This window comes from Galeopterus variegatus, unplaced genomic scaffold (genome assembly GCF_000696425.1).
Source record: "Galeopterus variegatus unplaced genomic scaffold, G_variegatus-3.0.2 Scaffold8312, whole genome shotgun sequence".
NCBI classification, from domain to species: Eukaryota; Metazoa; Chordata; class Mammalia; order Dermoptera; family Cynocephalidae; genus Galeopterus; species Galeopterus variegatus.
This window is the reverse complement of record NW_007734423.1, coordinates 12,624-28,114: the sequence shown is the minus strand read 5'-3', so window position 1 is coordinate 28,114 and position 15,491 is coordinate 12,624. Positions and strand designations below refer to the sequence as shown.

The 15,491-nt window shown below is 41.8% G+C and overlaps 1 protein-coding gene across 1 annotated transcript in view; it reads right to left on the bottom strand.

Annotated features, from left to right (window-relative positions):
- LOC103608330 (talin-2) overlaps positions 1 to 15,491 on the bottom strand; it is a gene marked incomplete at its 3' end in the record, with an annotated part of 81,330 nt that overhangs the window by 62,959 nt on the left and 2,880 nt on the right. The window contains exons 3-8 of the mRNA XM_008592779.1: positions 12,945 to 13,112; positions 11,430 to 11,724; positions 8,695 to 8,861; positions 5,235 to 5,363; positions 3,940 to 4,053; positions 1,771 to 1,884 (exon numbers count right to left, since the gene is read on the bottom strand). Of these exons, the coding sequence (XP_008591001.1) occupies positions 1,771 to 1,884; positions 3,940 to 4,053; positions 5,235 to 5,363; positions 8,695 to 8,861; positions 11,430 to 11,724; positions 12,945 to 13,112 (987 nt within the window). The remainder of the gene's footprint in view (positions 1 to 1,770; positions 1,885 to 3,939; positions 4,054 to 5,234; positions 5,364 to 8,694; positions 8,862 to 11,429; positions 11,725 to 12,944; positions 13,113 to 15,491) is intronic.

Sequence of the window (15,491 nt, the reverse complement as noted above, 5' to 3'; positions counted from 1 at the left end):
AAGGAATTACAAAATCAAGTAAGAATTTTACAGAGCAAATTGGCAAAAACATTTTTTTAAAAAAATGCTTAATTCTCCATCTTACATAAGATGTTTAAAAAAGTATACAAAAAAAAAAAAAAAAGTATACTCCATATACTGCTAGTTGTAAATTTAGATTTCTTCATCTTTCTGGAAGGGAAATTTTACAACATATATGAAGAAAATTTTAAATGAACAAACTTTTTGATCTGACAGTTCAACTTCTATTTTTATTAATCTTGCCTTTTTCTAGCAAAGATCTAGTGTCTACAACAGTAAAGTTAAAAGAACGAAAGTAAAAGGGAAAACAAGGAGGGGACAGAGTGGTACTAGGATCTATCATAACACCCCATGATCCTGCAAGGGTGGGGACAGTGCACACGGCCAGCTCCAGGCTCTCTAACTGCCCAAAGGCAAAAAGAAATGCCTTGTACAAGTCATAATTCTCAGTATCCCAAAGAGAAAAATAAGCTACTTGCAATCCTATTTCTAGGAATTTACCCTGAGGAAATAATTCAAGAGGGAAACAAAGATTTGAGCAAAGTTTTTAAAAAATAAATCACAGGCTGTATGATGGCAAAAAATTGAAAAAACTGTATGTCCAGTGATGGGAGAATATTTATTTATTTATTTATATTTTTATTTTTTCCTTTTTGTCTTTTTTCGTGACCGGTAACAGGATTGCAACCCTCAGTGTCGCGCCTGTACCGCGACCGGCAACGGGATCGCAACCCTCGGTGTCGTGCCCGCACCGCGCTCAACCAGTGAGTGGACCGGTCTCTATATGGGATCCGAACCCTCGGCGGGAGCGCTGCCGTGCTCCCAAGCGCCGCACTCTACCGAGTGCACCACCGGGCTGGCCCAATGGGAGAATATTTAAATGCAGAGTACAACCATATAACAGAGGATTATTCAAAATCATAAAGGCTCACGATATACATGAAAAATGCAAAGGGTCTATATATAACAAATTCCTATTTAAATTCCTGAGTCTGTGTGCATGTAAGTTACAAGGTGAAAAAATACATCAAAACTTTCATGTTTTATCTATGCATGACGGAGTTACAGTACTTGAAAAATTAACCAAATAGATGTAAGACTGGCTCCTGCAACTATCAGTTGAACTGGAAAGGGATAAGGAATGGAACTGCCTAATCATATCAACTGTTTATGAGATACGAGTGGAGAAAAAGTACCCATAAAGTAGAGAGACTTGAATACAAGAAGTATGTAAAAGGGAGTTTTGCCACAACTTTGTATTCTCATTTTACTAGACTTTCCTTAAAATAAATCTGGCCCTGCGCACCCCTGCCCCAAGATGGACGGTACTGACTAATTATACAATTGCCACAAACTATGATCATATCTTTGGACCAGATGGGCTTAGCACTTCTTTCTACCCAGTCCATGAACAATAGCACTGGGCACTCTGCAAACTAGGAAACTACAGCAATACGTAGTCCTAGGCTGTTCATCACAACTTGCCACTTAATGATTTTTCTCTTAGAGAAGAAATAAATATGATGCTCCTGAGAAAAATGGATCATGTACTGTTTCCCCCAGGCAGTTTGCCCGCCTACTAGCATTCTGCTTTGCTAAGCTAAACCTACCTCTCTTGCAACTGAAAATGTAAAGAGGAGGTCTTCGAGGCCTGATGACTGTGCAGACTTAGCTGAGGCTGTGGAATTTGTTAAGTCCCTGTCTGGTTGGGGACTCTGAGTAAGACCCAGGTGAGTGCTTCTGCGTTACCTGGAGGAAATTCTGGCTGGAGATGATGAGCGCCAGCTGGGCACTGAGGTCTTCTGCTTGAGCTTGGCTCCCTCGCACCCCCTGGACCAGCTGAGGGATGTGGTCAGCCACTGCCTACAGGAAGCAATGGAATAAACACTGAGCATAGTTAGAATGGTGGAATTAATAAAAGAGGTTAGAAAATGATCTGAGTGATATGTTTTCTGTCTGTGCCATCCACTCCAGGGGGTGCCAGTTCCAGGAAGTCCTTAGATTTATGTAGCACGTTTAGCCATCTGGGTCCTTACAGACACTGAACCTCATTCTTTGGGTCTTCTCCCCCACACACTCTATCCTGTGATCCCAAAGTTCTCAATACATTCTGCAGAAGATGATTCTCTATCAGGAGGCCTTGAAAGAATATTCCTAATTGCAACTCACATCATCCTGGCTCATAGGAGTTGCAAACTTAGAACCTACACAATTCATAGGTGGAGAAACTGAACTCGTATGGTCCCATGACCAGAAGAAAGTGAGAGAAATGCTCAGCTAACCGCATATTTAAGTGTTCTGATCTCTTACCTAGCGGGTATGCATTTTGTGCAGCAGGTTTCATGTTGTAACAGCCCCCCCTTTCTCTAAGTAGCACTTCTTATTTCTCAAACTGGAAAACCCAAAGCCTAGGGTAAGGGAGAGAGGAGCAGCATTCTGTGAGGCAGGACTGCTGTCAAGTAACTGTCTCTCATGGTGCCTCAGGAGATGAGCCCTTTACCTTCTGTGTCCCTTCCACACTCCCCTCTTGGTCCACACCCCCCAATTAACAAAGCTGTCAGGAGTCACAGCACCATTGCTATCGTTGCTGATAAAGATCCCTAGGGCATCTTGGCCTGGTAACACATTTTTTCCTGTTCCAGCAAGGGTTAAAAAAAATATTTCCATGGAATTTTCCCCCAGCCCTTTAGGTCTGCTGGTTCTAGTAATTTGGTCTACTTTGCCCTCTCCACCTCAGCCTGGTAAATAGTAATACTCTCATTTCCTGGCAGTGACACTCAAGAGACCTATGATCTCCAGTATCTTTGCAAAAGAGAGGACAGCAGCTCATCCTGCGGCATTTCCCTGGACACGAGTAAGATGTGCTCCCTAAGAAGGGGAAATGCCATTATTCCACCCCTGCTGCCCCAACAGGAAACAAACTCCCCACGCCCAGCAGGAGCCTCACTCTCAGCAAAACTCCTTTTCTACCTGCAGAGTACCCAAGGACAGTGGGCATGGGACCTTGCATCACTTAGGCTTTTCCTCCTACAGCACATTCAGTCCACAACAGAGGCCTGGCCTTGGAGAACTGGAATCAGGAAGAGAGAGCTCCAGCAGGTTCCCCCTTAGAAGTAAAGCTGCCATTAAGTAGAAGCAGCAACACCCCTCATACGTGAATCATTATTTTACAGAGGAGACTTGAAGGAGGAGAGATTGTACAGTTAACTTTCATAACCCAGGCACAATGAGATACACCTACCCACCCAGCTCCACTGCTAACCGCAGACACGTTCAGGAGACTCCAGTCACACATACTGCCCACCTGACACTGTTCAGAGGTGTCCTGGAGGAACTGCCTCCCTGGGCCCCGAGAGAAGGCAGCAGAGATGTCTACTGCGCCCTTTGCAGTATGCTGGCCTCAAAAGAGCATCAAGGCCCAGCCTTGGAAGGACAGAGACTAATGGGCAACAATAAAAGCACCAAAGACCAAAGTCACAGAGGCCAGACACAAAGAAATAAATCCTCAAGGGGAAATGAGTAGAGAGGAGGAAGTGAACCCTGCTAGGATGAGTAAAGACTGAATGTGAAGGCCCGCCTCTCAAAGAGAGCCACTGCAGAAATCAGCCTCCATTACTTATTTCAGAGCCCCAAAATGGTGTTTTCATGGATCCCCTTTGATTTAGTCTCTCCAAAAGAAAAGGAAATGCAGACAAAGGCAATGCTGGAAACAACCGTGCATCCTTCCCTGCTCCAAACACAGGCCATTCACTTAATGGACAAAAAGCAGATGTGTGTACACCTGGAACATGGGAGCTGAAGCAAACTGGATTAGGGGCCTGGGTAATCTGTCTTAACTGAGTTACCGGGGCACTTGGTGTTCTAATGCTATCAGGGTCATGCACAGCAGACCTAGCCCTGTGTGCACCGGAACCTCACCTTGCAGCTCTGGACGAGCTGCTGCTGGGCTGCAGGGTTCTTGTTGGAAACCGCTGCATTTTGGGAGGCGGCAATGGTCTGTGTGGCTGCTGCCGCAGCCTGCTTGGCTGCTACCTGCAGAGGAGATGGAGAGGCACCAGTCAGGGTTTGCGTGTGCCAACATACACACATGCACATGCTACATGTCATTTCCAGTCAGGGTTTGCGTTTGCCAACATACACACATGCACATGCTACATGTCATTTCCACAAAAGGGTTTGCTGCTCGAAGGGAACTCTGAGGACAAACTCCGCCTTTTAAAAACCCATTCTGATCTTGACCTCACAAGGCTTGCTGTCTTCCTTGGGTTTACATTCCCTGAGACAAGGGATAAAGACAGGCATGCCTGAAAGCTCAGGTTCTGATGTTCATTTGTCTTCTTCAAAAAGACACGAGACAATTCCATGATGGCACTGATAAGCAGCACCATGTCTGAATGTTTCAGGAACAAAGAGAAATCCCACAAGCGGCACAGGCTGCTGTCTGTGTCAAGCTCAACTGCCGGTGCCCGTGACTTTCCTCTCACAACACTCGGAAGCCTTGGTTCAGAAATGCAGAGGCCTTCCCACCAGGGCAATTAATTGCCTTTATTCTCTCGTCTCCTTCCAAGAACTGCAAGGATAATTTTTCTTCCAGAATATAGCAGACTGCATTTGGGAGGATTCCCCATTAGACAGACAAGTTCTTGGCCTCCAACCCCTCAAATTTTAGCGTGTCTCCTGTGTACATTCAGGAGAGAAACTGTTTCCTTACATAGTTTGTGCCTATTCCTATTTTCAACTCTTTTGTCAAAATAAATATTCCAAAAAATGACAAAAATATTTCTGCTCATTTCCTTCCATACCTCTCCACCCAAGCCTGACCCCCATCTCCAGTCTTCCCAAGTCCCCATATCCTATGGGAAGCCCTGAAAAAGTCATTGCCTCCCACGAAATATAAACATTTTCAGAGAGAGATACTTCCTAGATGTGTACACCCTTTAATGCCAGGGAAAAAAAGATCCTGGTTCTTCTTGAAAACTGTCTGCATTCTATTCCTGAATGTTAAACTCAGACAGGATTTTAGCTTTCTGAAGCCATGAACTGAAGCAATTTTTCAAATTGTGTCAATGCCTTTAGAGTACCTAAACCATCAGTGTTGTTAACCTTGATTTGGCTTTCTTTATATGGGCATCACTTTGTTAATTCAACTGTTTTTTTAAATAACCCTTGGCAACCTAAAATGGGCATCCTACAAAGCCAGCCTCTTTCCTGACCTCCAGTCGGTTGACAATTTTTTTCTTAATAGCATTCTGGGCAGCGGCATTGGTTGCTACTCGGAGACCTTCTGCAGCTTCTCTCAGCCTTTGCTGTTGGTCCTCATTCTCTGGGTTGGCTGCAGCCCCCTGCCAAAGTGAAAATAAAGATTTCAAGTGATCCAGGGGGCAGCATGATTGTCACTGAATCCATGCCTTCAATATTACTTTTTCCTAACATAAGAAAGTATTTGGAAGGAAAGCTAAATGCTGCAAGCAGTATTTTTATGATAAAGTAATTTTCTCTTGTAACAAAAATTATCTACCAGGGGATGTTTCAAAACTGCATGGCTAAACAGTAAGAAATTCAATGGCAATAATTAAACCCTTGAGCGTATAGCCTTTGTCATCCGTACAAATTAATCTGTGGTCAGAAACCCATGGGTTAAAAGATGTTAAGATCAATCTCCCCTCTCACCCTCTCTCAGAATTTCATTTTAAGACACAGTAATGATATATACCTCTTCATGTCACTGCTGAGACACTCTGCAACACGGGTAAATGAGAAAGGCTAAGATGCTAAAATAAACACATGGGTGGAGGGAAGGAAGTAGGGGGCAGGGTAGGGGGAGGTGGGGAGGAGAGGCCACATGGGAATGCCATCCAAAAAGACTGTAAGGAAATGTTGTTAAAGAGCATGCCTAGAAATCACATTCCTAGAGAGCCTGAGTTGGAAATTATAGCAAAGTAGAGCTGGTACCCAACTGTACTGAGTTAATGAGAGAAACCTGACATCTTTAACCTGGCAGAAAAAGAGGTAGGCGTCATGTTCACCTATCACCACACTTCCCTTGTTTAGCTCCATGACCCTTTTGCTATGTTGCTTTAGTTGAAAGTGTCTCAGAAATCTAAGAGGATTTTATTTAGATGGGTGGGATTCTAAAGGGAAGGCTAAAGGTAATGGAGGGAGAGGACACAATTGTACTCCACAATAATTCAACAGACTCAAAACACATCCAGCAATAAAAGCAGCAATCAAGATTTTTCCTACAGGGCCTGGATGTTTTGCAACCTGTGCTTGATGTACAAAACAACGGGTTTCTTTCCATGAACACTTTAGGGCAATTATATTCACTCTTGAGGTAGGAAAGGCAGCAGAGAGCAGCATGCTGATTTATCGAAAATCAATTTTCTCAATGTCCAGGTTTTCCAAATGACTCATTTGCCAAATTTACCAATTTACAAAAAACTATTTCTTTTAACTGTATATAAAAGTTATAGCAATTCATACTTGACAGAACAGTTTTGACATCTGTGACATAATTATTTTGGCAATCCTCTTGAATAGAATCTCCTTTTCATTCCAGACTTAACCACTTTTATAGTCTTGATTTTGTGTTTCTAGCAATTAAAAATATCTTACTTCTGCATTTCACATGTGAAAGGATTGTTTGGGTTGCTTTTGTATTCTTTTCCAAGTTTATTTTAAAAAGTCACTTTATTTTTCCTGGGCACTGGGTATTTTTTGAGTCACTCCTTTATTTATGCCTCAAGTGAAAAATCAACCTTAATTTTATATTTTAAGCACCTGGGGACCAACATTTCTGTACTCCATATTCATGAAGATACTTTGGATCCTTCCACAGCAATATCTTTTTTTATAATGTGTATCAGATATGGTGTACTAATCTTGGCCTGAAATCTTAGTTACTGATTATGAAATATATTTTTATCTACACATTAAATACATTCTTTGGAAGTCTAACCATCACATGTTCTTTAGCTTTCAACAAATTAGGCAAATTAAAATACTGTCACAAAGTGACAACTTTTAATTAAAAGTTAAAAGAATTTACAAAAACACTTAACATTGTCCCATCTCATATAAATAACCAAAAATTACATAAATACTTAGAAGAAACAAGTTTTTGGTAACTCGGTAAATTCAGTGAATTGGCCTCATGAACAGTTACATCAAAAAACAAATGTGTATATTGGTCCTGGATCAATCTTTTTGAGTTTTAATTTTCTCATTTGTAAAATAAGCAGTTAACTAGATTTTCCCTATGGTTCTTTCCAGTCTAGCAAGTAATTTGCTGTGAACATGAAGGTTTGCGTGAAATAGTTGTATGTAAACTTAGAAGGGAAAAAGAAAAAAAAAAAAGGAAACTAGTAAAGCCTTAAAACAACCACTATACAAAACTCTAATACATGTATTTTTGCTAAAAGAGGGTGGTTAAGAGCACAGCTTCTTGGCTGAAACAGGGATCAGGGCACAGAGGAAGTTCAGAACCTGTCCTCTCCTTGATGCTCCCCTTCACCCCAGCCTTGAGGCATCTCTGAACAATCAGTCCCTTAGGTAACACGATGGGGAGTTCAGACAGCAAAGGTCCTCTAAGTGGTTCACTGCATGTCACAGTACATTGTAAGCGAAGTAATTCAAATACTTGGTTGAGATTCTCTACTACTTCGCTGGAGACCAGGAAGATAGGACAAGGTGGAGAGGCATTTAATGAATCTTCTGGGCACAGAAATACATTTAGAATTTTATCTTAGGGGCAGGAAGTTGAAGGTGACTTTTATTTCCTTTTTTACACTTATCTGCATTTTCTATTAATTGTACAAGAAAGATGTGCTAGATGCATAATTTAAAAACCAGAAAAATATAGCCCTACCCATTTAAAACAGTTCTCCCCTAGAGGTATGCATCAGAATATCCCATAGAACAGTCCCACCAGTGACCTTGTGAATCAGGATCTTTGTGGTGGAGGTGAGGCTTGTACATTTTAATATTTCACAGGAGGCTCTGAAACAGACTCCTGGTTAAGAGTCGTTGGCTTTTAGAAGTATCATGCCATATAGCACAGCTGTCAAAAAGCACAAAGCTAACTTAACTCTTTATTCAAATCCCTATATAATATTTAAAATTGCTCCTGGGATTTGAAGAACAGTGAAGTGGGAAACACTCTACTATGTAAAATCTTAACAGGAGTTTAGTTGAGAAGTCAAATGAGGACATAACATTAGGGCTGCAGGAAGAAAACAGGTATAGCTGAATTTACTGTTGAAAAATCTCAAGTTGAAATTAACCTCCACTTTCAATGTAGGCAATGGGATGACCTGATGGAATGAGAGCGCTCACTAAGCAGGGTCCTCTGCTGTGTACGGCTGAGTCAGCACCAAACCTATGAAGAGTTTCATTCAGATGTTCATAGGCAATGGGATGACCTGATGGAATGAGAGCGCTCACTAAGCAGGGTCCTCTGCTGTGTACAGCTGAGTCAGCACCACACCTATGAAGAGTTTCATTCAGATGTTCAATGACCTTAGCCGCCTGAACAAAGTTAAATGTTACAAAGCCATATAGTTTTTTAAAAAACAATAAAGCACTCTCAGCTGACCATCCTCTCTCTTGAAGGCATCTTCCAAATCCTAACACTTGCTAGTGCTCACTTTCAAATAACCAAACCCCACATGATACCTTCGCAGCTTCCACCATGCGAGCAGTGGAGTCAGCCAAGAGTTTTGCTGCCGCCAGGAGCTTCTTTGAATTCTCCATGTCGATTTCAGCTTCTGCATCTGACCTCATGGCATTGACGAGGTCTGAAGTAGCCTGGGCCAGGACCCGGGCCTGACGTACCATCTCACCTAGGGGACAGGACAGAGGATGCAGTCCGTTTGTCTGCTTTCCAAAGGTCTGCAAAACCTCGGGAGCCAGTTCAGTCTGGTCTCTAATCCTCTGGCAAGCAGGACAGAGAGAATTGAACCTCCAAGCTCCACTCCTAAGCAATGTACCCGAATGAGATGCAGAACTGAAAATATTCCCTGGGGCTGCCAGGAAGGTACCCCCCAAACACATCCAAGTTTAACCTTGAACTATGAGGGATAAACATGATCCAAGTAGCCAAAGAGGAGACCTCTGTAAAGAGAAAGCAGGGAACAAAATTATGTGGATTTACTTTGGAAATGCTTATTTAGAAAATAATGTTTACTTCACTTTGAAAGCTGCCTACATAAAAGCCCCTATAATAAACTCTTTAATAGGCATAGAAAAAATTTTAAAATTTTGGATTTGCATGCTACCTAACACCAGATGAGTAATATCACAGAATTCACTATATTTGTGCCATTTGGCTCTAATAGGAAGCACGGACCCCAGTTTCATGCTCAAATGCTCACATGTGCCTTGTTTTCTCTGTCAATTCCCAATCAATTTTCCCTTTGCTCACCCTTTTCTTCCCAGCACTGGCTTTGATCTTGTATTACTGTTTGGTCTTATTGTGCCTGTGACTTTACTAAAGTCTATCTCAACTTCCATTTGGAAGTGGGAAGGGTAACATTAAATAAAATGACTCAAATATAAGAGATTTCTTTCTCTCCCAAAGGTCATTTGAGAAGCAAGCTGGAGCACTGTAACATTAAGGGGGTAAGAGAAAAGCTTTTACACAAATAGAGATGTGCTAAATTCATTGTGGTATCTTGTATTGGATTCTGGGACAGCAAAAGGACATCAATGGAAAAACTGATGACATCCGAATAACGTCTGTAGTTTGGTTAACAGTAATGTACCTATGCTAACCTAGTTTTCACAAAATGTGCCACGCATTAGGAATGATGTTAAAAATGGGGGAAACTGAGAAAGGTATTTGGGAAGTCTCCGTATTATCTCTGCAACTTTATCGTAAATCTAAAAGTATTCTAAAGTAAAAGGATTGTTTTCAAAAACAAAACAAAACAAATCCAAATATGTGGAACATTCCTATCTTGTTAAATCATTTAAGGACATAGAAGAAAGAGCACAAGATAATGTTTCTTAAAAAAATACTTGTTAAAAAGTATTGTTCTGTGCTGGCAAGAAAATAGAAAATGGACCTCTTACAATCTACTGGTAGGGCTGCAAATTGTGGATCCTTTCTAGAGAGAAATTCCATAAACATGTTTAAAATAAAAAATGTACATACCTATTGGCCCAACAATTTCACTGATGCAATTTCACCCTACATACGTACCCCCCAAACTAAACTAAAATATTTTTACAAGAATTCTTATCGTGGTATCATTTCTGTAAAAGCAAAACAAAAAAACTTGGAAACCACCTACATGTCCATTAAAAGATAATTGGTTAAGTAAATTATGCCTCCAAAAAAACAGAACACTACGGTGCCATTAAAAAAAACGTGTAGGTTGACATGGAAAAAGTTTCTAACATATATGAAGTGGAAAAGGTTGTAAAATAGTATACATAATACAACTGCATTTATACAAAAATAAAGACGATGACACTCTCTCCCTCTTACACAGATGTTTCTGGACAGATAAAACAGATGCTGGTAAGTAAGTGGTCAATTCTGGGGATTTAGATGGCATAGTGATGCAATGGGTCCAGAGAAACTTACTTTTCAATTAACAGGTCGAAAAGGTATATTTCATATATTTTTAAATTTACTGTATATTATGTTTTGACATCTTAAAAAACCTTTCTGCTGGGGAGAGACTGCCTCTCCTGGAATTAGCCAATTCCTAGCAACAGCAAAAGGCCCCACTAGGAGCACACCTTTGATATGCAAACTAGCAAACTCAGAGCCATGCCTTCTTTATCTGGCTCAGACACCCAGAAGGCAATTTCCTCTGCCTGAATCAATCCAGGGCCAGGCACCAGGTAAAACTGTAAGTTACAGAGGTGACCACCACTACAACTCATAGCATGCCAAAATTACTTAAACTAGCCAATACAAAACTGTTCACCCCGCCCTGACTTGCATTTCCCCAGGATTTGTCAATAAAGGCTGAGGTCTGGACCTTCCCCTCATTCCTGACCACCCTGGTGTTTTCTCCTGTGACCCTGTGTGGCATGCAAAGACCTCCTCTAGGTAATTCATAAGTTCAATAAACTTCATCCAGAGCCTTGTTCCTGTTTCCTTCTGTGGCTGCTCCAACTTTACCATACCATATCTGACATGTGCATTCTTAGAACAAAAGGGGTTGACTGTGATTCTAAATTATAATAAAAACCTGGTTAACTTTGCCGAGGTATTTAAGTGTGGCTGTGGAAGAGCACATGAAGAGTCCTTTATCTTTCTCTGAGCCTCAGTGAGGAAGTCTTTGACAGGCTGATGAGCACTTGCCCTGGAGTCACCCAGGCTGCTTTCCCCTTTCCTAAGGGTGATCACCACTGTCAGGGAACCCCAACCACCCGCTCACCACCCAGTGCCTCACCAGCGTCGCCCATGGAGCTGAAGATGCTCTCAGTGACACACATGATGGTGTCAGTGGCCTGGTCGTAGCGGCCGATGGGCTCGCCTCGGCTGGCAAATTGTCGCACGTGCTGCAGGAGATCGTGCAGGGCCTGGCTGACCACGCTGGCCGCTGCGCTGACCTGCTTCAGGAGCTCGCTGTCATCAGTGGCTGCCTGGCAGGCACGGACGCAGTTCTCCACCGAGCGGTCCACCAGCTTCCCCGCTTCAATCAGCTGTTCCTGGCACACGGGGGAGCTGATGGTGGGGCTCACCACCTGAAGTGACACAGGAGCGGGTTTGGGCACTGCAGATGATTCCTGGTCCCCAGTGTGCCCAGCATTGCCATCAAGTCCCTTCATGCTCAGGGCCTCAGTTCCTTACATACAGGACTAGAGATGTAACTAAACCATTGCTGAGGTTTCTCATACTTCACTATTTTACGTTCTTTGTGATTTTAGATGTCCCGCTCATTTATATCTGCATTAGTCATGTACGACAATTCATACTAGTGATTACTTCCATAGAGAGAAATTTCTGATATTTGCCAAGTATACCACCTTCTTTTGGGGATCCTCTGAAGTGAGTCTTGTGAGCTGGGATAAGATGATTCCTGAAAAGAATTGTACTTCTTTTTCCAGAGACATCTGGAATTCTGCCTCACTGTACTTTAAAGAAAGGGGGGCAGGGCTGTCAGCTATGTGTAGATCCTAGCAAGGCAGACAAAGAAAGCAAGAGACCACCAAGGACACCTCCAATTGATGCTGCAAACCCTACCATAGGACATGAGATGCCAGGCAGAGCCAGATCACAGATTTACACAACGTGATACATCAGCAAGTCCAGAAACAAACATTTCCTGTCTTCTGATGCATCATCATGAAGACACACGTGGTGGAATAGAAAGGGTACTTGGGGTTGGAAAGACCCGAGTTATAACCACAGTTCTGCCACTTACTACTTCTGTGGCACTAAGCTACTCACTAACATTTAAGGGCCTCAGTTTCCTTCTCAGTAAACTAGGGATAATGGTGCTTAATTTGCAGGATTGTTAGGGAGACTTAATGAGGTGATATATGACACACAGAGTGTGTACACCCTGGTAACAAATGACATCCTCACTCAGACACTGTGCAGTATAGAAAGGGCCCCCATAAACTCTGTGGATTATTCTGGAACTCATTTATAAAGTCGTACCCCACTATGCAAAAACTTTGTGCAGGTGTAAATAAGATCCATTGAGGAGACATAGCAATTTGCATATAGAAATGGATTAGAGAAAAATAGCAATTGCCTGAGGACTTGGGCAAGGAACAAATGATTAGGGCAGAATTAGGCAGCTTATGCTAAAATCCTATCATATCTCCTAAGAAAATGACATCAGAAGCAAGCTCTAAGTCTCCATTTTAACAAATTCTGCCCTGCTTCCCCAAATGCCTGAAGGCATATAAGAGCACGTGACACTTTGTAGAAAGGGCTGGGTGGCCAGCTGGCTCACCTTGGCACATGCCACCAGCTGGGAGGTGGAAAGGGCACACTGGGTGGCAGCAGCGATCACCCTGTTCTGTAGGACGGTGTCTTCAGCCACTTGGGCAACGTTCTTCGCCTTTAGTACCAACATGGCAGCAGCATTGGCAACAGCTTTGGCCAAACTCATTAAAACATCCTAAGAAAGGGGAATCAAAGACTATTTATTTTTATTTTTTTTCTAAACACCCTTCACATCCTGAAAATAACATGTGGCATCCACCATACACATTTTATTAAAATCCCATTTGATTTTTATTCCTTTAGCACTTTAGAATATTTTTTTCACTTATTTTTTGAAATGTCAACTTATTCTTAGAGTTAATTAGGGAAGGAGACTTGCACTCTAATAATAGTCTTCTATACGTCCATTAAGTAGCATAAGTTTAAATCCAAAATAGGTTAATTTGTGGGAAGGGTGTTTATTTTAACCACAGATTCACATTCATGCACTTTTCTAACACTGAGCCTTGACCATGTCTCTTGAACATATATGGTCAGTGTGGTGGATCAGGAGAGGCTGAAAATATATCCAGATGCCACAAATACCATGTGCTGTAGGAAGGTTCTAATTCGTGGCCTCCAAGTCATCATGCCCCACAGTAACTTGAAAATTTATCTTTTGGATATTTGTTTTGCACAAGGTTCCAAGTGATCATGAGAAATTGAGTCACATCTCTGCCTCCAGAGGGCAATGTTGCACATGCACAGACACAGAGCTGGCACCAACATCTACAGCTCAAAAGCCAAGGAATGCTCTAAACTTGAGTTATTCTCCACATTCTGCAGCCTTCTGGATAGGAATTAAATTATTATGGAGAGCAGAAAGGGAGCCTACATAAATAAACTAGCTACAAGACAGACAATCTGACTGAAGATGCAGGGAGCCCAACTTTTAAAGACCAGTTTATGCTTTGATGAAAGGCACTCTGCCCACAAGATGGAGAATCCTGTGATTTAGTTTACCAGATTTGTCACCCATCTGTATAACCTGGAGAATACCACTGTTACATTTAACTTACTTCTTTGCTTTTAATATTGAAAGCAGTTTATTTGATTTGGAAATGCATTCCCAAACACAGGAGCCATTTTCATTTTGAACAAACATGTCAGGGCTTTTCCTCCAGAGGAAATGTGGTTAGAAATCTTTATTAATTCATCAGATAATAAAAAGCACTTTTGATTCTAAATGCAAAGGGCACCCACAGAGTCTTCATAATGAGGTATTTTATGAGAAGATATATTAGAAAGAATGTTCAGCCTGAACAATTTTACACAGAGCAAAGACTATATGCAATCCAGACAAATCAGAAACCCACAAATCTCCCAGGTAAGCTGATTTTAACATGGACAAAAAACAAGTGGTCTCAAAGGAAGAGTGTAGTCCGATCTTTTTTAGGTCTGTGATGTTTCCTGGATATCCAAGGAAAAATTAAAGCCTGTGGAGCTAAAAGTTGAAGATGCCTTTGGGTTCTGACTGGCCTTTTCTGCCATACAACATTTAGGAACTGCTCCCAATATAGCCTGCAAAGTTATAGTTCTTGGACATCTATCTCAAAGCTCAGTGAAAACACAACTTGAATGCAACAAATTATTAAAAAGATTTCTAAAAATAACTTCTCAAAGCAGGTCATAGTTCTTCATTTGACAGGAATCCACCTTTTCACATAGGGAGCAGGATTTGGTCATGTAGAATCATGACTGTTCTAAAAGGCTTTCTTAGAATTGTTTAAAGAAATCCAGTTCCTCCTATTAATTTGGTCCAAAAAAAATATAGTTAGACAAAGAACGTGATACTACAGCTATAGTTGCTGACAAGGCCTTTGTCAAACTTTTCAACAAGACCACTATTATGTAGGCTGTGTAAAATAAATCTTTGTTAACTCTGGGAACATGCAGTACATTGAGAACCCAAGAAAAACTCTGAGATAGCATCTCAAGAATCAGAAAAATAGAGTAAGAAATCCAATGTTAGTAAGCCAGGGGACACCCGTGACTAGAAGAGGTTGCAGGATCACCTTACTGCGCTGGTCTTTACCTAGAGACCGAACAAAAATGGAAACATTCAAGTCAGGCCTTTTGCTGGTAACAAAGAGTACACAGAACCATCACCCTGAACCTGAGCCTGCCTGAGTAGAAACAAACATCAGGAAGAAGACTACATACTCATATGCAATGAAAACAACCTGCCAAAGGAAAAAAACGTAAAGCTTTAAAAAATATAAGGATGTGTGAGATGTCTTAAAGAAGAATTATGACTTCCTCCTCAATCTTGCTCAACACTTTGGGCAAAGCAATATTTTCTAGGAAAGTAAATTGACCACTTCAAGAAAATTAAGGCTAGTAAACCAGCAGTTGAGTCTCATGCTTAGAATTTACTAAGTAGGGGGCCGGCCCGGTGGCGTACTGCTACAGTGCGCCACTTGGGAGTGCGGAGGCGCTCCCGCCGAAGGTTCAGATCCCACATACAGACCGGCCGCTCACTGGCTGAGTGAGGTATGGGTGCAACACCGAGGGT